This window comes from Callospermophilus lateralis, chromosome 7 (genome assembly GCF_048772815.1).
Source record: "Callospermophilus lateralis isolate mCalLat2 chromosome 7, mCalLat2.hap1, whole genome shotgun sequence".
Classification (NCBI taxonomy): Eukaryota; Metazoa; Chordata; class Mammalia; order Rodentia; family Sciuridae; genus Callospermophilus; species Callospermophilus lateralis.
The window spans coordinates 13904331-13929245 of NC_135311.1; the positions used below are offsets into that span (position 1 = coordinate 13904331).

At 36.0% G+C, this 24915-nt stretch overlaps 1 protein-coding gene across 1 annotated transcript in view; it reads left to right on the forward strand.

Annotated features, from left to right (window-relative positions):
• Positions 1–24915, forward strand: part of Atf6 (activating transcription factor 6) — a 225463-nt gene that overhangs the window by 141854 nt on the left and 58694 nt on the right. The window contains exon 15 of the mRNA XM_076862746.1: positions 23706–23790. Within this exon, the coding sequence (XP_076718861.1) occupies positions 23706–23790 (85 nt within the window). The remainder of the gene's footprint in view (positions 1–23705; positions 23791–24915) is intronic.

A 24915-nucleotide genomic window follows, 5' to 3' on the forward strand; every position in this document is an offset into this window, starting at 1 on the left:
AAAATGTATGTGGGGATTTTTCCTCACCAGCCAAGCAGTTCTCCAGCATACACCAACTTGATATCCTACAGTTTAACTCAATTCTGATTCTGCCTGAATAGTGTCAGATCCCACATATTAAGGGCTCAGTTCCACAAGACTTCCCCCACTTCAGATGCCACTCACAAGCTCCAGGTTGTAACCTGTGCTTCTGACTGAATGACTGTAAGTCAGGAGTTTCCACAACCCCTTACTTGGGTTCATTTAATTTGCTAGAGTGGCTTACAGGTAAATGCTTACATATACCCATTTATTATGAAGAATATTACAAAGAATACAGATTAGTACCCAGTTAGAAGAGATGCATAGAGCAAGATATATATAGGAAGAGGTTTGAAACTGCTGTAGCCACTCTGGACACACCATTCTCCAGGTACCTCCACATGTTCAGCAACCTGAAAGCTCTCCAAACCCCATAGATATGGAATTTAGATAGATAGATAGATAGATATAGATATAGATAGATATAGATATATAGTGTTCTGAGGATTAAACCCAGGAGTGTATCACTGAGCCACACCTGCTCCAAAGAATCAGGGGAGTGAGAGTGGGAGACAGAACTAAAAACTTCAACTTATAATCATGTTTTTTTCTTTATGGTGATCAGCCCCCATCCAGGGGCCCACCAAGAGTTGCCTCTAGGGGCTGAGGATGTGGCTCAAGCGGTAGCGTGCTCGCCTGGAATGCGTGCGGCCCGGGTTCGATCCTCAGCACCACATACAAACAGAGATGTTGTGTCCGCCGAAAACTAAAGAATAAAAAATATTAAAATTCTCTCTCTCTCTCTCCCTCTCTCACTCTCTCTTTAAAAAAAAAAAAAAAAAAAAAAAGAGTTGCCTCTACCCAGAAAATTCCAAGGATTTTAGGACCTCTGTGCCAGGGACTAGGGAGTTCTAAACTTTCTCTTTTTATCCTATCTTACACATGTGTGTTTTTGCCATCTTTTCAGCTAAGAAATTCTATGAAAAATGAATTTGCCTAAATATAATAAGCCTTTTGAAATGAGTGTACTTCATGCTCTTTAAAGACTTCATTCAACAAGAAAAAAAGATTCATTCATTTATTCATTTTTAAGGAGTTTTAATGAGCTCCCATTATTTGCTCAACATATTCTGGAGTTATGGATTCAAAAGTTTCAAACTTCTTACCTCTTAAAAGTTATCTTCATAGACTAGCCCTTAATTCTTTTCATTTCTAGCATATCTCATCATACCATGAATACAGGTTGATAATAGTATTGGTTTTGGTGGAATTTGAGATATGTTAGGAAAAGAGTACAGTTGTAAGCAATAAGCTTCTGAGTGTTTTCTAAAGATCTGACTGAATAGCCATGATAATAGAATAGCCCCAGACTGATGGGAGCTATTTTTAGTCATTTCTATTAAATCACATCTAGAATGTTAGAAAACAACAATCTGAAATGAAATGGTTATATTAACTGTTCCTTATGAGATATTTTGCTAAAGATTGAACAGAATGTGTTACACAGTTTCAGAAGATCTATGGATCCTAACATTATAAATCTTACCCTGAAGAAATATAGTCCAGTAGAAACAGACATATAAACACAAAGTATATTCATTGCTTTAATAGTGATGAATATAAGGGATTATGGGAACATAATAGTTCTAGGTGGTAAAGAATGGAAATGGAAAGAGGAGAAAATGGGTACATGGGAATGAGTTCCAGAATATTGACAATTTAACTGTATTTTAATAATTGACAAAAAAGTAAAAAATAGTGATAAAACCTGAGAAGCAAGCAGGTGGGTCATATCAATTATACACAGCCTTAAGAAGCCATTGAGGTGATTTTAAGTTTACTCTGAGAGTGGAAGTCATTGGAGCATTTTGACTTATATTTTAACAGGATCATTCTGGTTACTAGAATGAGAATAGACTTCAGGAGAAAAGATTAGAAGGGGGCAGACCATTGAGACAATTACAGTTATATAGACAGTAGATAATGATGGCTTGGATTGATGGTTAGTTTTCAGATATAGTGGGAAAGTGGAATCAATAGTTTTCATTAATAAGTTGATTGAATATGGAATATGGGAACATCTTAAGAAAAATGGTATTGCCACTGCACAGGGAAGCACTTGGCAAAGGCACGTTTAAGAGATATATCTGGAGATTGGTTATAGAGATTTTAACTTTGAGGCATCAAGTAGATATTTTGAATAGGCAATTGAATAGTGAATAGTGGGAGTGAAGCAAGCGGGAAATATTTGGGTTTCATCAACATATGGGTAATAAAAAACTCCGAGACTAAATGAAATTACCAAGAAATGAATAGACATAGAAACATAAGACAAGCTAATGTGGATGTAAACTCAGGGATAAGAAAGGAGCATATTTAGTGTTGAAGGTAAGAGAATGGAGGAGTCGACAATCACTGTGTTTTAATTTGATTAGCAAAATAGAAATTGGTGAAGTTAATTAAATAGGAAACCCAGGAGGAAGATAAATTGAAATTTAAGACCTAGACAGGGGATTGGAAGTGTAGCTCAGTGATAGAGCAAATGCTTAGTATGCATGAGACCTTGAATTCAATGCCCGCTATCCCCCTCTTCCCCTTCTCATAAAAGAATATTCGGATAGAGATGGTTAAAAAAAAAAAAAAATATATATATATATTTATATGAATCTTGAGATAAGGTATGAGCCAAATGTACATTTTAAGTCATAGAATTAGGAAAGAATACCAAAAGACCAAAGGCATTAAAAAAAACAAGATAACCCATCAGAAATACCAATATTTAATCCACATAAATATTATGGTGGGTGGAAGAGAAAGAATGAATCAATTTATGAGAGAATAAATATTGGAGGGAAATAAGAACTAAGAGTTTACAGAGGGAAAATTGAAAGTGTCACGTGCTTCAGATAGAAGTGGGGGCAAGCAACTAGGTTTACAATTAGATTGTAATATTTATCAAGACAGTTTCAGAATGATAGTGATGGAGCCAAATTTTATTACTTTGGGAATCAAACAGATAAGGGTGTATCCATTGGTTTATGGCTCTTTCAGTCTATTGTATTTTACTTACCTAAAACAATACCATGATTAATCAAATTAAAATTAATTTTTGGACATTATCAGGTCAAAAATTAGTCACCAAAATCAAATGTGAGAAATGAAGTTTCAGTATCGTGCCAACTGGGGTTCTTGATTGTAGACAATGGAAACCTTCTGTAATTTAGTTAAAACAAAAAGATAACTGCTTATGTTAAACAGAAAAGGAATTTATTGGAAAGCTGTTTGTTCATATACTTCATAGAAGACTGGGGAAATAGGCTTAGAACAGTGATGAGAACCAAAAGAGGCTATACAGCAAAGAATAGCCATTCAGAAAGTTGGGTTAGGATAACCCACCACTGGACCCCCTCATTGCTACTAGCACTGATAGCAGCGGCACTCCACCATCACTGCTATAAATAATCTAAATATGAGTCTTTATTCACTAATAGCTAAGTCTTTGATTTTTTTGGAGGGGAGGTTTTTCTGGGAATTAAACTTATGGGTGCTTTACCACTGAGTCCTTTTTATTTTATTTTTTAAAATTTTGAGACAGGGTCTCACTAAGTTGTCCCACCTGGCCTAGAACTTGCAATCTGCGTACCTCAGCCTGCCAGGTCACTGGGATTAGAGGCATGGACATGCTTAGATCACGTGTCTGTGCCCCATTGCCAGAAAGCTGGGAGAGAAAGTATGGATCCCCCACTTCAGAGTTCTGTAGTTGTAGATATTTTCCCCAAAGAAACCCACTCCGTGGTAATACCTTCAAGTAGACAAAATAATCAAGTACCAGATAGCCAGCAGCAGCTCATATTATAAGTATCAAAGTTTAAAACTTTGAGGAAATTAATTTGAAATTCACATGACCAAATGAAAAGTATTAGTAAACTCAAAATCTAAGTATTGACTTACTCTTATTATATTCAGGAATATCAAGTTAAAAACTTGGCTTAGGTCTCTCCTAATTCATACTTTATATTAGAGTCTCTTCTATATCCTCTCTCCCAAATCTTTGAGCATCGTAACCCAGTTAGGATGCATGACAGCTACCTTGTCAAACCACAAGAAACAGTTGAAGACACCATTATGGAGGCCAGTAGCAAGAGCACATTTCTAGAGATGACATTAATCTGAGCTAGACCTGAAGAGCCATTAGGAATAGTTGTGACCCCTCAGAGGGGGAAAGAGAAATACCACAGGCAGGAGAGCAGACTAGTCTGAGGCTGGGCGGAAAGTACAGCAGGTCATAGCAGGAGCTAACTGAATGGATGGGCCTGGCGGGATCAGGAGGGATGAGACACATGGCAATAGAGGGGAGAGCAGATAAAGGTATCTGTCCTACAGATAATGGCTGTCCAAATTCTTCAAATATCTAGGCTTATGAAAATATTTTGTTTTCAGGGGGAGGCTAAGATTTAATTTGATTTTTAAAAATGCTTCTCTGCCAGACCATTATGAAGTCTCCACAGAAGAAAAGGCTCCTTATCTCTATAATTCATACCATAGTGGACTTTTGGCTTGTCCCCTTTTTAGCCATAGATAGCAAAATTCCCAAAGATGTTTTTTCTCCCACAACCCTCCATCTGTATTCCCTACATATACGCCATATGTAGGGACCAACCCAGTCTCTTCTGCCATTCCAAGGCCACAGCTCAGGCTGGACCTCTTTACCCATTTCTTTTCCTTCTTTCCAGCCTACAGAACTGTTTTCTCCATTAACTCATACCTCTTAAAATTTAAACCAAATTAGCTTCTCCTCTCTTTCTAATCAATTACCCTGTCTCTACCATATATACAATCTATCAGTGCTAAAAAGAAAAAAAAAAAAAAAAAAACCTCCTTGGAAAGCGCCCAGAGATACAGTGGAGGTTTTGAATACTTTGTGCTTCAAGTATTTTTCCCTGTAATTTTTAAATGAAAGGAAGTAAAATGTAGGAGATTGGGGTGGCTTTTCCTGGCTGAATTCAGGGAGGGTATCTATGACAGCTGGCATTACTATTTATGAAAAGAAGAGAGGTCATGATAGAAAGAGGAGGACAGAAAGGTAGGGGTCAAATTTACAAAGAACTTTTTTTTTCCAGGCTAGAATTTGGATCATTCATGAGTTCCTACCATTCTCTCTTATTCAGCCAATTATGGAGTTGAGGGGAATAATTTAGACAAATCTAGATTTCCTCTATAAGTGTCCATGTTGGTGTTCCTTATTATGTTTTTTCAAGGATTTCCCTGATCTCAGACTTAAAAAAAAAAATTCTTAAAACACTTAAAATAGTGCTTTCTATGTGTCACTGTTCCAAGTACTTTAAAATATTAACTTATATAATCTTTACAAACAATCCTTGCAATTGTTTTGGTTACTGTCCTATTTTATTGATGAAAAAATGAGGGCATAGAGAGATTAAGGAATTTGCTCTAGATACTACAGCTAGAAATCAGGTGGTAGAAACATAATTCAAACCCTGACAGTGGCTCCTGAGTCCACATTTTTTACCTCTGTCTGTGCCACACTGGCCAGTGCTTGAGAAAGCAGAGTCCTGGAACTATCCGCATCAGAATCAACAGAGGTGCTTGGCCCACTTCAGACCTACCATATTAAAAAAAAAAAAATGTACGGGGTGGGGCACCTAGTTATTTATATTATAAACTCCCTCGGGCTATTCTGATATGCATCTTTCCTTAGGAACTTCTATTTTAGAATAATCTAGTGTCACTATGTTCACTTTTTTGTATAGTTCCTTTGACCATAAGAGTAAATGTTTTCTGAAGACTACCTTATTAGTATAGAACTTAAAAATTCATACTGTTATACTTTAGTTTGACTTTTAAGCTATAACCTGAAATTTATACGAAATTCTTTCTGGAACACTCTTTACCAACAATGAAGATAGAGTTTTCATTTATTTCCTACTTGTGCATTATATCTCAAAAATGCACTTTAAAACTGAGTAGAATCTCAGAACTATATGATGAAAATGAAGAAAACTGCTAGGTTCTAGAAAGTACACCCTGTGTGATATGAAAAGAACTCTGGATTACAGAACAGGTCTGCATAGTACTATAGCTCTGTTCTTAACTGGGTTGATAGATGGGAATAAAGCTCAACTTCCAGTGTGAGCAAGGGTTCACTTGCTGTTTTGCTAACCCAAGATCCTGATAAAAACTTATTCACTAAGGTAGGAAAATCAGATTACTATAGATAATGATTAAAATTTTAAGGGCATTAAACTTAAGTGACATACTTTTTCTTACTTTGCAATTTGCCTTGGAAAAAACAGTCTTTACTAAAATGTACTCTAGTGACATTTTTTAGTCCTTCCTATTTGTTTGAAACCAAGATCAAAATTTTCTTGGAAAGAAAAGGATCCAGATCTGCAGAAAAGACTGGGACAATATCCAAAACACCAAGGTCATACAAGGAGAGAGAACTTTAGAAGTATGAATTAAGTGGGACTCCTTTTATTAATTCCCTTCCAGAAAGCTGTAGGATCACTGATATGAAATATCTTCCTGTGCTTTCTTCCCACCCTGCCATGCTAACTTACACATCCATGTGGAGTTTGGGACTGCTTGAATCTCTGCCTAGGACTTTAAAAATAATAAGGAGAGAAATGAATTACAGTAGATGGGGTAGAGAGAAAAGATGGGAGGGGAGGGGAGGGGGGATAGTAGAGGATAGGAAAGGTAGCAGAATACAACAGTTACTATTATGGTATTATGTAAAAATGTGGATGTGTAACCGATGTGATTCTGCAATCTTTGTAATGTTTTGAATAACCAATAAAAAAAATTAAATTAAAAAAATAAAAATAAAAATAATTTTGTTTCAACCCAACACCCCCCCCTTACCTTTTTTTCCCAACAAAAATAAAATAATTCTCTAATGTATCTATGTTTAAATTTTTTTTTTCTTGAAGTATTTCCTAATATTTCTTTTCTCAGAAAACTTGACTTAATTTGCTGTAGCCACAAACCTTTCTCTCTGCCCCCCTGTGGTTTGCTGTGGTAGTATATCTGTAGGATACAATTTTAATCTTCAGAAAATTTACTTTCTACTAGCAGTGCTGGACAAAGTAAATTTTATAAATGAAACATATTGCACACATTATGTCTGACAAACTCTCAAATGGTGAACTTTTTTAGTGTTTGATCTTTTTCCTTAATAAGACTTTTTAGAAAAATTGTTGCACTATTAGCACTCAATAATGATGATTGATAACCAATTTCAGGAATCCTAACTTATTTCACACATTTCCCAGTCTTTGAAAAATCTCTCTATTCGAGCTGATAAAGTTTTGAACTTTGATTAGCTCACATTATTGAATAAAGTACTAGATCAAAGATAAAATGGTCCTATACCTGTTTTAATCATGTAACCAACATTTTGTCTACCAGCTTTCTCTAAGGAAAACAATCCTGACCTGGTTAGAAACACTTTTCCCTGCAACTCTCAAGAGAGAAGAAAGATTTGGAAGCTACTATTTTTATCCTTAGGAAAATATTATAAGAAACCATCTGGACCAAGAAACTAAAAATTAGTTTTATCTTTTTAAGAAAGAGAGTTGTATGTAACTGTTAGGTTGAAGCTTTCCAAATTACTGATAAAAATTTACCCACAATAATAACAGTTTAGTATGGTTCAATTCAATACTTTTGTGTGTGTGAATGAAAGACAAGGCAAAGGTCAACTGGGCATGTTTACAGTGAGGGCTTCCTGCAGAGTTTGATATGATAAGTATATGTTAAGGCAAAACTTCAGTTTGCACTTATTAGAATTTCAAGCTAATTTTTTCCTCTCTTGACCTTGCCAGCATCATCAGGTTTGTATTAAGTGTCAAAAATTTCCTCTTGTCAAAATATAAACATTGGCTCATTCTTGGGCCATCTGTTGTACACTAATAGTTTTGATTCATTCTTCCTCTGTCTCACACGCATACTAATGGTGCAGATGTAAGGTTTACATTTCCTTTTATTGGTTTGTAATTTTATTGCGTACATTAGTGGCACAAATACTGCATTCACATTAGCTATTTATATAAACTATTCCTAGTTTTGAGATGAGTAATGTAATTTGCTTATGTTTTTACTTTGATGAGAAGCTGCATATCATAAGCATTTTAATAGATTTTAAATGATTATAATCTGCTTAATTTTACTACATTTTTTTGTAATTTTCATTTTCAGGATAGGTCATTGTATTTGTCTATGTGCTTTAATGATTTCATGTTTCCTAACTGACGTGCTTTAGTGAATGAACACATTTGGTTTCTAGTCAACAATTAATATAGCTTTAAGAAAACAACTTTAGTTCCAAATGTTGTGAATTCAGATAAGTAATTTTGAAAGGTCTACTTTTTTTTTGTTCTAATTAGTTATATATGACAGTAGAATGCATTTTGATACATCATACATAAATGGAGTTCAGCTTCTCATTCTTTTAGTTGTACATGATATAGAATCACTCCAGTCATGTAAACATATATACACATAGGATAACAATGTCCAAATCATTCTACTATCCTTTCTAACCCAATACCCCCTCCCCTCCTTTCGCTCCCCTCTAACCCATAGTACCTCTATTCTTCCCTAGCCCAACCCCCTTATTATGAATTAGCATCCACATATCATAATAAGAGGGTTGGGCTAGGGATTGGCTTATTCTGCTTAGTATATTATTTTCTACCTCCATCCATTTACCTGAAAATGCTATAATTTCATTCTGAGTAATATTCCATTGTGTATATATGCCACATTTTCTTTATACATTCATCTGTTGAAAAGCATCTAGGTAGGTTCCATAGTTTGGCTATTGTGAATTGAGCTGCTATAAACATTGATGTGTATGCATCACTGTAGTACGCTGATTTTAAGTGCTTTGAGTATAAACCAAAGAGTGGGATAGCTGGGTCAAATGGTGGTTCCATTCCAAGTTTTCTGAAGAATCCCCATACTGTTTTCCATAATGGTTGCACTAATTTGCAGTCCCACCAACAATGTACAAGTGTACCTTTTCCCCTACATCCTCTCCAACATTTATTATTACTTGTATTTTTGATAATTGCCATTCTGACTGGAGTGGGATGCAATCTTAGAGTAGTTTTGGTTTACATTTCTCTAATTGCTAGAAATGATGAACATTTTTTCATATATTTGTTGATTGATTGTATTTCTTCTTCTTCGAAGTGCCTATTCAGTTCCTTAGCCCATTTATTGATTGCGTTACTTTTTTTTTTGGTGTCATGTTTTTAGAATTATTTATTTATCCTAATTGCTCTATCTGAGGTGCATGTGGTAAATATTTTCTCCCATTCTGTAGGCTCTCTTTTCACATTATTGTTTCTTTTGCTGGGAAGAAACTTTTTAGTATGAATTTATCCTATTTATCGATTCTTGATTTTACTTATTGTGCTTTAGGAGTGTTGTTAAAGACTAAATGACATGGTAAAGATTTTGGCCTGCTTTTTCTTCTATTAGGCATAGGGTCTCTGTTCAAGTTGAAAGGCCTACTTTTTTTTTTTCTTTAAAGGGTAGAATAATTGTTCAATTTATTCATTGATATTCTATATGTATTTCTTTTTTTTACATGACAGTAGAATGCATTTATGCTCTTTGATATATCATACATAGATGAGGCATATAATTTCTCATTTTTCTGATTGTACATGTTATAGAATCAATTGGTCATGCAGTCATATATGTACAGAAAATAATAATGTCTGTTTCATTCTACTATCCTCCCCATCCTCATAAACCCTCTCCTCCCTTCCCTTCACGCTCCTCTACCTCATCTAAGGTAATTCTGTTCTTCCCTAGTGCCTCCCCGCTTATTGTGAATTAGCATCCTCATATTAGAGAAAACATTCAGCCTTTGGTGTTTTGGGATTGGCTTATTTTGCTTAGAATGGTATTCTCTGAAGGGCCTACTTTTAATATCTGCTTTGGCTCTCTTATTTTTGAGGGCTAAAACTTCAATTTGTTTGGCAGTTTTAAAGAGCTTGTAAGATAAATGAGTAGAGTGATATTAGGAAACAAAACTCTCTCAGACATGAACACAGATTAGAGAAAATTTAATGCAAAACTATTTTTGAAGTAAGGATAAGTAATGTTTTAATTTTTGATCTGATTTTAAGAGTTTCTGTATTTGCAAACTAACCTCATCTCAGGAATTCAGTGGATATGGGCCAAATATAAAATGTTAAGTAAGAGGTCATTATTGTCAGTATTGTCCTGATATGCAAAGTTTTTTGACTAATAGAGGACCATGTTGATGCAAGTCAGAGCTGCTCAGTGTCACAATTACAGCCAATTGCAAACTTGAGTTTCCTTCATTCTTAGGGTACCTCATTTAATGCCTTTCTTTCTATCAAAGATAAAGGCTCCAACCCTGAGCCATAGAAGGCATCTTATCTAGTATAACATGGACTAGTAAATGGTCTGCTAATTAACAAGAAGAGTGGTTAAAGCAGGGATTTTTTTAAAAGATATCTTTATTTCATTTTATTTAATTATATAAGTGTGCAGTCATTGGCCAGTTTTCAATGTAGGACTGATGCCTTTTTGATGTCCAGATCTACTATTTAGAGTTCCATTTTGCTCTTCTTGCATAAACTACACTCACAGTTCATAAACCATAATTTCCAATATCACTTACAGTTGTTTTAAATTAGAATAAGAACTTAAAGATACTTGGTAATCAATCTGACTTATGATTTTCCCCATGTTCTTAATACTGGTTTTGCAATGAGAAAACGAAATTTAATCTACTCACTTATCAAGACTTGATCTCTTTCTTTCCACATTATTTTTATCAGTTTACATAGTATTTTATTAAATACATAGTTATACTAACAAATGCACTAAGCAAAATTAGTTTCGGAAAAAAAGCACAATTCAAATAGTCATGAAGATATGGTATGCTATAGGCTCTAGTTAGTGAGTTTCATAGGGGGAACAGAAAGAATCTTTTAATTTAGTAAATCAATTTCTACTCTATGTGGATACGTAGAATCAACATCTGATAACTCTGTAGGACCTTAATGCTGTTGTGAATCACTACCATAACCTTAAGCTAAGCAAAATGTGGTCCTCTTCTTTTGGTAAGTCATTCTTCAACATCTTTGCTTTTCTAAAAAGAAAAAAAACAAATAACTTTGGATTCTCTGTCATAAAACTACTACTGTTTGGTTTATTCTAACAAAGTGAAAGAGGGAATTGAAGAACTATAAAAAATAGCACATTTTCTCACGTACAAATTGTGTAACATTGGAAAAGTGATGCTTTATTCTCACAGTTCAATGTTTTGATTCCCCCACCCTTGTTTCTGTAACTTCTTCTGGGAATATGATTAACAAATCATTTCATATAATTTTTGTCTACATTGTTTCATCTCTGAGGGTACCCTGTATATGTAAGCCTTATAAAGTCTTCTCAGAACTCCATTTGAAAATGTCATTTTTAATTTTTTTTTAAATTGGTGACATAATTTTGAATAACAGTGCAGAAACAGATTTATTTCTATGGCAAAATCCTTTTCCTACATTTCTTTATCATTTTTAAATTGTTTCAGTTTTGCCATAGTTGGACTATTTTAATTGATTTAATAGAAACAATTTTGTTCAAATTCATCAAATTCTACCTCTACTTTTCCAAGATTAACTTTCTTTCATTAGTTCATTAATAGGATTTAAGTAAAAAGGAGTAGGGCGGCAAGAAGGCTAAATAATAAATATGTTCTTTCTATGCTGTTAAAAAAATAATAGAGCTGTCCCTGATTACTTCAAACCTTATTAAGATTCCTCTTGACCAAATACCTTTAGTATTGTTTCACAAATTTATAATATAACTAGTAACTGGGCTCAAGTTTAGGCTTTGATTGACAGAAAATCCAAAATAATAGTGACTTAGATAAATTAGAATTTTGAAGTTTCAGAGGTCTTGGTCATCAGGATCTCCATTTCCTGTCTGGTAGCTCTGGTTGCTCTGCTTATATTTCCAACTCATGGTCCAAAATGGCTACTCCAGCTCTAGCAGTCAGATCTGCTTTCGAGCCAGCAGGAAAAGGGAAGGAGGAGGGGACCCTCCATTAGTACCACCTTAAAGAAGAAGTTGCAGGTACCACTTCTTATCATTCATTGATGAGAAATGCGGCTTCACCTGCTTGCAACAGAAACTGAAGAGTATGGTCTTATTCAGAGTGGTGGCATACAGACTAATATCAAAGGTCCTATTTCTATGCTAAAATTACCAAAGAAGAGCATTTATTGTCATATAAACAAATGTCTGTTTATATGGCAATTCATATTGTTTCTCTAACAAAATAAAAACTTAGGTTTGTATTCCTTAAAAGAAAACATTCCCTTTAAGCACAATGCTGAATATATGCCAGGATACTTTGCTCAGTAAATTTTTTTTAAATGAAGTTAATTTGTTGATTAACTAAAGCTTCTTTGTTTCTATAGTCATGACTAAAAGGATTAATGATCTAAAAAAGAGTGATGAATACAGAGAAGAAAAATGATTCAGGGTTCATTATTGTGAGGTTCAAAGCTCATTTATTTGAAGGCAGTGAAGGTAACTGTTAAATGAAGCAACTGCACTGTTCTAGCTGTCTATATGTATGTAATTATTTATTATATAAGGTAAGCACTACTAGAATTTATAATATACCAAATTTGGTTTCCTGCAGTTATGGTCTTTGGGCTTTTTGCCAAACATGCACTTTATTTATTTTTTTTTAATTAATTTTTATTGTAGGTTGTTCAAAACATTACATAGTTCTTGATATATCATATTTCACACTTTGATTCAAGTGGGATATGAACTCCCATTTTTACCCCATATACAGATTGCAGAATCACATCAGTTGCACAACCATTGATTTACATATTGCCATTCTGGTGACTGTTGTATTCTGCTGCCTTTCCTATCCTCTACTATCCCCCCTCCCCCCTCCCCTCCCCTCTTCTCTCTCTACCCCCTCTACTGTAGTTCATTTCTCCCCCTTATATTTTTCCTTCTTTCCCCTCACTTCCTCTTGTATGTAATTTTGTATACCCCTGAGGGTCTCCTTCCATTTACATGCAATTTCCCTTCTCTCTCCCTTTCCCTCCCACCTCTCATCCCTGTTTAATGTTAATCTTCCTCTCATGCTCTTCGTCCCTACTCTGTTCTTAGTTACTCTCCTTATATCAAAGAAGACATTTGGCATTTGTTTTTAAGGGATTGGCTAGCTTCACTTAGCATAATCTGCTCTAATGCCATCCATTTCCCTCCAAATTCTATGATTTTGTCATTTCTTAATGCAGAGTAATACTCCATTGTGTATAAATGCCACATTTTTTTTATCCATTCGTCTATTGAAGGGCATCTAGGTTGGTTCCACAGTCTTGCTATTGTGAATTGTGCTGCTATGAACATGGATGTAGCAGTGTCCCTATAGTGTGCTCTTTTTAGGTCTTTAGGGAATAGACCGAGTAGGGGAATAGCTGGATCAAATGGTGGTTCCATTCCGAGCTTTCCAAGAAATCTCCATACTGCTTTCCAAATTGGCCGCACCAATTTGCAGTCCCACCAGCAATGTACAAGAGTACCCTTTTCCCCACATCCTCGCCAGCACTTGTTGTTGTTTGACTTCCTAATGGCTGCCAATCTTACTGGAGTGAGATGGTATCTTAGGGTGGTTTTGATTTGCATTTCTCTGACTGCTAGAGATGGTGAGCATTTTTTCATATACTTGTTGATTGATTGTATGTCCTCCTCTGAGAAATTTCTGTTCAGGTCCTTGGCCCATTTGTTGATTGGGTTATTTGTTATCTCGTTGTCTAATTTTTTTAGTTCTTTGTATATTCTGATATTAGGGCTCTGTCTGAAGTGTGAGGAGTAAAGATTTGTTCCCAGGATGTAGGCTCCCTATTTACCTCTCTTATTGTTTCTTTTGCTGAGAAAAACCTTTTTAGTTTGAGTAAGTCCCATTTGTTGATTCTAGTTATTAATTGTTGTGCTATGGGTGTCCTATTGAGGAATTTGGAGCCCGACCCCACAGTATGTAGATCATAGCCAACTTTTTCTTCTATCAGACGCCATGTCTCTGATTTGATATCAAGTTCCTTGATCCACTTTGAGTTAACTTTTGTGCATGGCGAGAGAAACGGATTCAGTTTCATTTTGTTGCATATGGATTTCCAGTTTTCCCAACACCATTTGTTGAAGATGCTATCCTTCTTCCATTGCATGCTTTTAGCCCCTTTATCAAATATAAGATAGTTGTAGTTTTGTGGATTGGTTTCTGTGTCCTCTATTCTGTACCATTGGTCCACCCGCCTGTTTTCGTACCAGTACCATGCTGTTTTTGTTACTATTGCTCTGTAGTATAGTTTGAAGTCTGGTATAGCTATACCGCCTGATTCACACTTCCTGCTTAGCATTGTTTTTGCTGTTCTGGATCTTTTATTTTTCCATATGAATTTCATGATTGCTTTCTCTATTTCTACAAGAAATGCCGTTGGGATTTTGATTGGCATTGCATTAAACCTATAGAGAACTTTTGGTAATATCGCCATTTTGATGATGTTAGTTCTACCTATCCATGAACAGGGTATATTTTTCCATCTTCTAAGATCTTCTTCTATTTCTCTCTTTAGGGTTCTGTAGTTTTCATTGTATAAGTCTTTCACCTCTTTTGTTAGGTTGATTCCCAAGTATTTTTTTTTTTTTGCAGATATTGTGAATGCGGTGGTTGTCCTCATTTCCATTTCAGAGGATTTGTCGCTGATATACAGGAATGCCTTTGATTTATGCGTGTTGATTTTATATCCTGCCACTTTGCTGAATTCATTTATTAGCTCTAATAGTTTCTTTGTAGACCCTTTTGGGTCTGCTAGGTATAGAATCATGTCATCTGCAAATAGTGATAATTTGAGTTCTTCTTTTCCTATTTTTATGCCTTTAATTTCTTTCGTCTGTCTAATTGCTCTGGCCAGTGATTCGAGAACTATGTTGAACAGAAGTGGTGAGAGAGGGCATCCCTGTCTTGTTCCAGATTTTAGAGGGAATGCCTTCAGTTTTTCTCCATTCAGAATGATGCTAGCCTGAGGCTTAGCATAGATTGCTTTTACAATATTGAGGTATGTTCCTGTTATCCCTAGTTTTTCTAGAGTTTTGAACATAAAGGGATGCTGTACTTTGTCTATTGCTTTTTCCGCATCTATCGAGATGATCATATGGTTCTTATTTTTAAGCCTATTGATGTGGTGAATAACATTTATTGATTTCCGTATATTGAACCAACCTTGCATCCCAGGGATAAATCCTACCTGATCATGGTGCACAATTTTTTTGATATGTTTTTGTATCCGGTTCGCCAGAAGTTTATTGAGAATTTTTGCATCTAGGTTCATTAGAGATATTGGTCTGTAGTTTTCTTTCTTTGAAGTGTCTTTGTCTGGTTTAGGAATCAGGGTGATGTTGGCCTCATAGAATGAATTTGGAAGTTCTCCCTCTTTTTCTATTTCCTGAAATAGCTTGAAAAGTATTGGTATTAGTTCCTCTTTAAAGGTTTTGTAAAACTCTGCTGTATACCCATCCAATCCTGGGCTTTTCTTAGTTGGTAGTCTTTTGATGGTTTCTTCTATTTCCTCAATTGATATTGGTCTGTTTAGGTTGTCAATATCCTCCTGACTCAATCTGGGCAAATCATATGACTTAAGAAATTTATCGATGCCTTCACTATCTTCTATTTTATTGGAGTATAAGGATTCAAAATAATTTCTGATAATCTTCTGTATTTCTGAAGTGTCTGTTGTGATATTGCCTTTTTCATCCCTTATGCTAGTAATTTGAGTTCTCTCTCTTCTTCTCTTCGTTAGCGTGGCTAAGGGTCTGTCGATTTTATTTATTTTTTCAAAGAACCAACTTTTAGTTTGGTCAATTTTTTCAATTGTTTCTTTTGTTTCGATTTCATTAATTTCAGCTCTGATTTTAATTATTTCTTGTCTTCTACTTCTTTTGCTGTTGTTTTGCTCTTCTTTTTCTAGGACTTTGAGTTGAAGAATTAGATCATTTATTTGTTGTTTTTTTCTTTTTTTTAAGGAATGAACTCCAAGCAATAAATTTTCCTCTTAGAACTGCTTTCAATGTGTCCCATAGATTCCGATATGTTGTGTCTGTGTTTTCATTTATCTCTAAGAATTTTTTAATTTCCTCCTTGATGTCTTCTATAACCCATTGATCATTCAGTAACCTATTGTTCATTCTCCAAGTGATGCATGATTTTTCCTTACTTCTTTTATCGTTGATTTTCAATTTCATTCCATTATGATCAGATAAGATGCATGGTATTATCTCTACTCCTTTATATTGTCTAAGAGTTGCCCTGTGACATAATATATGATCTATTTTTGAGAGGGATCCATGTGCTGCTGAGAAAAAAGTGTAACTGCTTGATGTTGGGTGGTATATTCTATATATGTCAATTAAGTCTAGGTTATTAATTATGTTATTGAGTTCTATAGTTTCCTTATTCAACTTTTGTTTGGAAGATCTGTCCAGTGGTGAGAGAGGTGTGTTGAAGTCTCCCATGATTATTGTATGGTGGTCTATTGGACTCTTGAACTTGAGAAGAGTTTGTTTGATGAACATAGCTGCACCATTGTTTGGGGCATATATATTTATGATTGTTATGTCTTGTTGGTGTATGGTTCCCTTGAGCAGTATGTAGTGTCCCTCTTCATCCCTTTTGATTAACTTTGGCTTGAAATCTATTTTATTTGATATGAGTATGGACACTCCTGCTTGTTTCCGAAGTCCATATGAGTGATATGATTTTTCCCAACCTTTCACCTTCAGTCTATGAATGTCTTTTCCTATCAAATGCGTCTCCTCAAGCCAGCATATTGTTGGGTCTTGTTTTGTGATCCGTTCTACTAGCCTGTGTCTCTTAATTGGTGAGTTTAAGCCATTAACATTTAGGGTTATTATTGAGATATGGGTTGTTCTTCCAGCCATATTTGTTTATTTATGTTACTAAACATGGTTTGTTTTCCTCTTTGATTATTCCCCCCCCCTTTACTGTACTACCTCCCGCTGTTGGTTTTCATTGATATTTTCCATTTCCTCTTCCTGTAATATTTTGCTGAGGATGTTTTGAAGAGATGGTTTTCTAGCTGCAAATTCTTTTAACTTTTGTTTATCATGGAAGGTTTTCATTTCATCTTCCATCCTGAAGCTTAATTTTGCTGGATACACAATTCTTGGTTGGAACCCATTTTCTTTCAGTGTTTGAAATATGTTATTCCAGGATCTTCTAGCTTTCAGAGTCTGTGTTGAAAGATCAGCTGTTATCCTGATTGGTTTACCCCTAAATGTAATCTGCTTCCTTTCTCTTGTAGCTTTTAAAATTCTCTCCTTATTCTGTATGTTGGGCATCTTCATTATAATGTGTCTAGGTGTGGATCTCTTATGATTTTGCACATTCGGCGTCCTGTAGGCTTCTAGGATTTGGGATTCTGTCTCATTCTTCAAGTCTGGGAAGTTTTCTCGTATTATTTCATTGAATAGATTGCTCATTCCTTTGGTTTGGACCTCTATACCTTCCTGTATCCCAATGACTCTTAAGTTTGGTCTCTTTATGTTATCCCATATTTCTTGAATGTTCTGCTCATGGTTTCTTAACAGCTTTGCTGAGCTGTCTATGTTCTTCTCCAGTTGAAATACTTTGTCTTCATTGTCTGATGTTCTATCTTCTAAGTGTTCTACTCTGCTGGTAGTATTCTCAATTGAGTTTTTAAGTTGGTTTATTGTTTCTTGCATTTCCAGGATTTCTGTTTGTTTGTTTTTTATAACCTCTATCTCCCTGTATAATTGATCTTTTGCTTCTTGGATTTGTTTATATAATTCATTGTCGAAGTGGTCGAAGTGGTCTTTCATTGTCTGATTTTGCTGTCTAATGTCTTCCTTGAGACTCCAGATCATCTGAAGCATGTATATCCTGAATTCTTTATCTGACATTCCATCTGCTGCAGATATTACCTCTTCTAAAGTTGAGTTGACCTGCATTGCTTGTGGTCCTTTCTTTCCTTGTCTTTTCATACTGATCGCGTTTCTTTCTGCTTGGTGAAACTGTTGTGTTATTGATTTTTCCCCCTATATATTTATATTGCTCTTGTATAGTTGCAAAGTCTCCCTCGCAGGCTTTGGCGGTGGTTCTGCCCCTCCTCCAATTGGGGCAATGTGCCTACCACGCCGGCAGGCCGCTGTGCCTGTACTTTCGGTGGGCCTGTTCTTTCGGTGGTCACAGGTCCGCCTACCTTGCAGGCGTGAGCAGCGGCTCTGCCCCTCCGCTGGCCACTAGGCCTGTTCTGTTTGTCGGTTGCAGGTCTTTCTACCTAACAGGCGCTGGTGGGGGCTCTGCCCCTCCTCCAACCGGGGTGATGTGTCTGGCGGGCCACTGGGCCTGTTTTGTCAGTGGTCACAGTTCCGCCTACCTTGCAGGCGCGTGGGGCAGCTGTGCCCCTCCGCAGGTTGTTGGGCCTGACCTGCCGGTGGGTCGCAGGTCTGCCTACCTTGCAGGCTCGGGGGGTGGCTCTGCCGCTCTGCGGATTGCTGTGCCTGTTCTGCTGGTGGATCGCGGGTCCGCCTACCTTGCAGGCGCCCGTCGGCTCTGCCCCTCCTCGAACTGGGGCGATGTGTCTGGCGGGCCTCTGGGCCTGTTTTGTCGGTGGTCGCTGTTCCGCCTACCTTGCACGCTCGTGGAGCAGCTGTGTCCCTGCGAGAGTTGCTGGGCCTGACCTGCCAGTGGGTGGCAAGTGCGTCTACCTTGCAGGCGCGGGGGTGGCTCTGCCGCTCCGTGGGTCGCTGGGCCTGATCTGCTGGTGAGTTGCAGGTCTGCCTACCTTGCAGGCGCCCGGCGGCTCTGCCCCTCCTCCAACCGGGGCGGGGCGATGTGTCTGGCCAGCCGCTGGGCCTGTTCTGTCGGTGGTCATGGTTCTGCCTACCTAGTAGGCTCGTGGGGCAGCTGTGCCCCTCCGCAGGTTGTTGGGCCTGACCTGCAGGTGGGTCGCAGGTCTGCCTACCTTGCAGGCTCGGGGGGTGGCTCAAACATGCACTTTAAATTGCAGGCTATATCACATGTGAGACCCTGCACTCAATTCCCAGCACTGTTAAAAATTAAAAGTGTAAGCTGTTCCTCCCCAGTTTGCAAATCTCTAATGATCAGAGATGAAGCAGGTTAACTAATCATTTGTATGCATGGAAATTGTGATTCTTTTTTTCATAAATAATAACATAATTTTTTACTAATGAAGAGTGTCTGTAGGAGATATTGTGTTAATCCCAGCTACTTGGGAACCTAGGCAAGAGGATCACAAGTTCCAGGCCAGCCAGGGCAGCTTAGCAATGATCCTGCCTCAGAGTAAAAACAACTTTAAAAAAGGGCTGGGAGGCGCTTGGGGTTGTGGCTCAGTGGTAGAGCACTCACCTAGCATGTACGAGGCTCTAGGTTTGATCCTCAGCACCACATAAAAATAAATAAATAAATAAATAAATGGTATTAAAAATCAATAATAATAATAAAAGAAGGGCTGGGAATGTAGCTTCGTGGTAGAGCACTAGCATGTACAAGGTCCTGGGTTCAATTGTCAAAACTGCAAAAGAAAGAAAGAAAATTGTGTTTAAAAACAACATTTTTTGTTGAGCAGGCAACTCAGAATTAAGTCTAAGCCTCATCTTAACTCATGACCACTGGAATCTAAGTGTGTTTATTTTTATAATAACCTAAATTTGGGGCTTACATGTTTTTTGGTTTGTTTTCTCATTCAAATTAGAGACCCTGAAACAGTATTTTAATTCTAGGAATTAAGCTATTTATACTTTTCATAGCAGGAAGATCAGCAAATTGTGTTTTTTTCCCTTGGTTATGTTATCTTATTCTCAGAAATGTGTGATCTTTGTGCCCAACAATGCTCCTTAAAAATGAGACAAAACAAAAAATGAGACAAAAATGAGACAAAACCAGAAAAAGAAAAGAAAGAAAAACTACTATACTGCCATGCTAGAATTCTAACAGAACTTCATTCATCCTTCCTTGCTTCCTTTTTTTTTAAAAAGTATTCTTGTGGAAATGTTGTCTTGAGTTATACAAAGCACAAGTTACTGGAAATGTTTTCTACACAGTTCTGTCTATATCAACTTCAATTTGCTCTTCATACTCTAGGTTTCTTTTTTTATTAGCTTTGTTGATAATTGCATTTCAATCACACTTTAAGTTGCATTGAGTTTTTGTTACTCTTAACTATGTCAAATCTACATTTTAAGGAGTTCTAACCTATAGCAAGTTTGAAGGAATTATGAAACAATGAACATAGGAACTAGGAAACAAAACAGATTAAACTTAGGTTCAGTTTCATGTAATTTTAATGATGCTCGCTTAAGTGGAAATACTATCATGCTTTTTTCTCTCTGTGATAATTTTTGTTTTTGCTACAGGGAAGAATAGTTATTTGAAATAGTTGTAAATATCAGTCATAAGTCATTTATAATCAGCTTTAGAATACCTACAGCCACACATATATTTTTTCCAAAACATTTCTATTGCCCTCTTTTCCAAAGCCAAGCACTTCTTGACTCATTTTTACTTTTAGTAATTGTGTGGCTAGAGACCAGGAATCTCAGATATACCTGATTCACTTACAGATCATCAAAAGTTTTCTGTGGTGTATTTATTTTTTCCCATTTTTTCTTTGATGCATTATAATTGTTCATAATTGTACAACATTGCAATATAATTTGGGCAATATCATTTCCCAGTATTTCCCCTTTCCCTTCCCTTGTGCCTTTCTGCCGCAGTCCAGCTGCAGCAAAATAGCCGGGGGGAGGGGGTGACGAACAACTTGTGTAGATTGATACAGCAGGAGTGGGAGCCCTTTATTGTAGGACAACAGAGGTATTTATACATTCCACACAGCTTATCTTAATTAACATAAACTAGATACAGCAGTCAACCAATAAGGACTCTCCACACTTAATGGCTCGCTGGTGTTACTTCACAAACCACTCCCCTCTAGCATTTTGCCAGGCGCCATCCAGACTTGTTTACAGACTCTAACATTTCTCTGGCAAAATGCCAGGCGCCATCCTGACTTGTTTACAGACTCTAATACCTTTCCTCTACTCTATTATCTCCCTTCAATTTTCATGAGATCCCCTGCCCCCCACCACCTTTCTTTTCCTTTTTCCCCTCTAGCTTCCACACATGAAGGAAAACACAAACTTTGACTTTCTGAGTTTGGTTTATTTCACTTAACACAATGCTTTCAAGTTTCATCTATGTTCCTGAAAATGACATAATTTCACTGTTCTTTATGGCTGAATCAAACTCCATTGTGTGTGTGTGTGTGTGTGTGTGTGTGTATCTCACATTTTCTTTATCCATTCATCTGTTGATGGATACCTACATTGATTTCATAATTTGATAATTTTGAATTATGTTGCTATAAATATGGGTATTATAATAGTATGCTGACTTTACTTCTTTAGAATAAATACTGAGGAGTGGTATAGATGGGTCATATGATGGTTCCTTACCTACTCTTCTGAGGAGCCTCCATACTGAATAATGGATTTACAATCCCACCAATAGTATAAAAGTGTTCCTTTCTTCCACATCCTCACCAGCATTGTTTGTATTCTTTTTTTTAATTAGACCTTTATGTTTATACATAATAGTTGGATTCATCCTGACAAGCTCATACATACATCATTGTTTGTATTCTTGATGACTGCCAATCTAACTGGAGAAAGGTGAAATTTCAGTGTAGTTTTGATTTGCATTTCCCTAATTGCTAAAATTGTTGAACATTTTTTCACATATTTGTTAGCCATTTGTATTTTTCTTTGAGAAGTATTTGTTGAGTTAATTTGCCCATTTATTAATTGAGTTATTTGGGGTTTTGTTTGTTTGTTTGTTTATTTTTGGTGTTAAGTTTTTTTTCTTTCTTTTTTTATATTTATATATAATAGCAGAATGCATTATAATTCTTATTACATATATAGAGCTTAATTTTTCATATCTCTGGTTGTATACATAATATACTCACACCAATTCGTGTCTTCATACATGTACTTTGGATAATAATGATCATCACATTCAATCATCATTAATTACCCTATGCCCCCTCCCTTCCCCTCCCACCCCTCTGCCCTATCTAGAGTTCATGTATTCCTCCCATGCTCCGGATCCCTATCCCACTATGAATCAGCCTCCTTATATCAAAGAAAACATTTGGCATTTGGTTTTTTGGAATTGGCTAACTTCACTTAGCAATATATTTCTTGGTGTTAAGGTTTTTTTTTTTTTTTTTTTTTTTTTAGTTCTTTATATATTTTGGATGTTAATCCTCTGTGAGAAGAGTAGCTAGCAAAGATTTTATCCCATTTTGTAGATTATCTTCATATTAATCCTTTCTTTTGCTGTGCAGAAGCTTTTTAATTTGATACCATCCCATTTATTAATTCTTGGCATTGTTTCCTGAATTTGAGGGGTCCAATTAAGAAAGATGTTTCCTGTGCCTGTGTGTTGGAGTATTGACCTCATGTTGTCTTCTAGGAGTTTCGAAGTTTCTGGTCTAGTTCCTAGGTTTTTGATCTGTTTTGAGTTGAGTTCCATGCAGGGTGAGAGATAAGCATTTAGTCTCATTCTTCTACATATGAATAACCAGTTTTCCTAGCCCCAGTTGTCAAAAAGGCTATCTTTTCTCCAGTGTATGTTTTCGGCACCTCTGTCAAGGATTAGATGACTGTAGATAAATGGGTTTGTCTTTGTGTCTTCTATTTTGTTCCATTGGTCTACGTGTCTGTTTTTATGCCTGTACCATGCAGTTTCTGTTACTGTAACTCTGAGGTATATTTGAAGTTTGGCTGTGTTATAGTTAGAGCTATATAATTGTGCTAGACACATATTTATGATTCTTTAAACTCTTCTACTAAGCTATATGCTTTTTAAGGGTAAGAACTATACATCATCTTTAGCATATACCTGTCACAAATAAATATCTAATGTCCTGGCCACTTCAAAGGGGCAAGACTAAGCAGGAAAGGTACTAGGCCCTTTCCCTGCTTTAAGCAGAACTTCTCTTTTACATATTAGTAATTTTGGATAATATTTTAGAGGAAAATTTCTCTTTTAAAATAGAGTTTGAAAATGATTGTTTAGTGGGTACACAATTTAGTATTGTGTAATATTATTTAGTCTAACCCTCATCATTTTACAGGACTGGAAAGTGAGACCCAGAAAGGAAATAAATATATATATATATTTTATATATTGTCCAGATCATAGAGCTATTCAGTGGTGGAATTAGAATTAAAACTCCCTTTCCTGACTGCTTAAATGACACTTTATAATATACTGAAGCATATGTATTATTAGCACCCAGGAGTATTCCCAAAATTCTGCATACCCCCTGGTAATGGTACATACTCAGTAAATGTGTATTGCATTAATTAATAAAGATATTAATTACCTTTGAGCCAGGTCCAAATAAAAACTCATTTTCATGATCCCAGTGAAATGTCAACTTCATAGAAAGCCTAAATTTGGCCTGTTCTAGTGCTGAGCCAGTTGCTATATATAACAAATTATTCTTTGTTAATTTTAGGATCACCTACTGTTACCAGCTACCACCCATAACAAGACCACAAGACCAAAAATGTCAATTGTATTACCAGCAATAAACATAAATGGTAAGTTGAAATTTCAGTCTATAAACAACATGAAATTCCTGTGCTTAACCAAGATTCTCTGGATTAATGGAAAGACATTTGAAGTGTTCAGTTAGGCAAGTATAACTCCTTGCATTATTTTTTAAACATTTTCCCATGTTTTTCACAAATTTATTTTTAAATTTCATTGTTCCTATATTTTTAAAGAAAAAAATAGTTCTCTTTTATTTACAGAATTGGGAAACTTAGCATTTGACTGTTTTCTGTTGGGAACCTTTCTAGTCATACCTGCAGTATAAGAAGTCCTTGTTGCCAGGTGCAGTGGCTCATGTCTGTGATTTAGGAGGCTGAGGCATCAGGATCGAAAGCTTAAGGTTAGCAACTTAGTGAGACCCTGTCTCAAAAAGAAAAGGGGTAGGGCTGGAGATGTAGCTCAGAAAAGTCCCTGTTGTGTTCTGACAGTGATTTTGTAATTAAGTTTTTAGAATTCAAAACAGTTTTCTGTTTTACCTAAATGTTGACATGATTCTAGATCAAATAACAAAAGCCTATTTATGTGTAATCTGTAATATTGATGAGTTTGATATTGATAGTGTCACTATGGCATTTTGTTCTATGAGTACTGGGTATGAAACAGAATACAAATAATGCTATGATACTTTGAGGCTGTTGAAAAATGTCAAGGTGTAGTTTACTTGCTTATAATCTAGAAGGAAAATAAAACAAGAACAAAAGTCATTGTCCTCCAAAGACAAATTCCTGTAAGTAATATTCAAAGTACTAAAGAACTGTGGTGAAGGAGAAATTACTTCCAGCTGGGTTCTTCATGAAGAAGAAAAATAATTTGCTTCCAGCTGTGTGTAATAAATGAGCACAGTATATTATTGACAATTTGCTCAGACACATCATATTAGGCTTATTGAAATAGAAGAGTTGGCCTTTCTCAAATCCATTTGTCCATTTATCTGGCATAATAAAACTACTAGTAAATTTTCTGGCTAGTGATTAGAATCTGATAGTCTATGAGGAAGACAGAACTAACCTGCAGTTGAATCAGCTGACATTTCTGATTAATGATCATGATTAAACCATCATATACCACTATAAAACAAACCACTGGATTTTGATGGGAGATTCTAGGTAAAT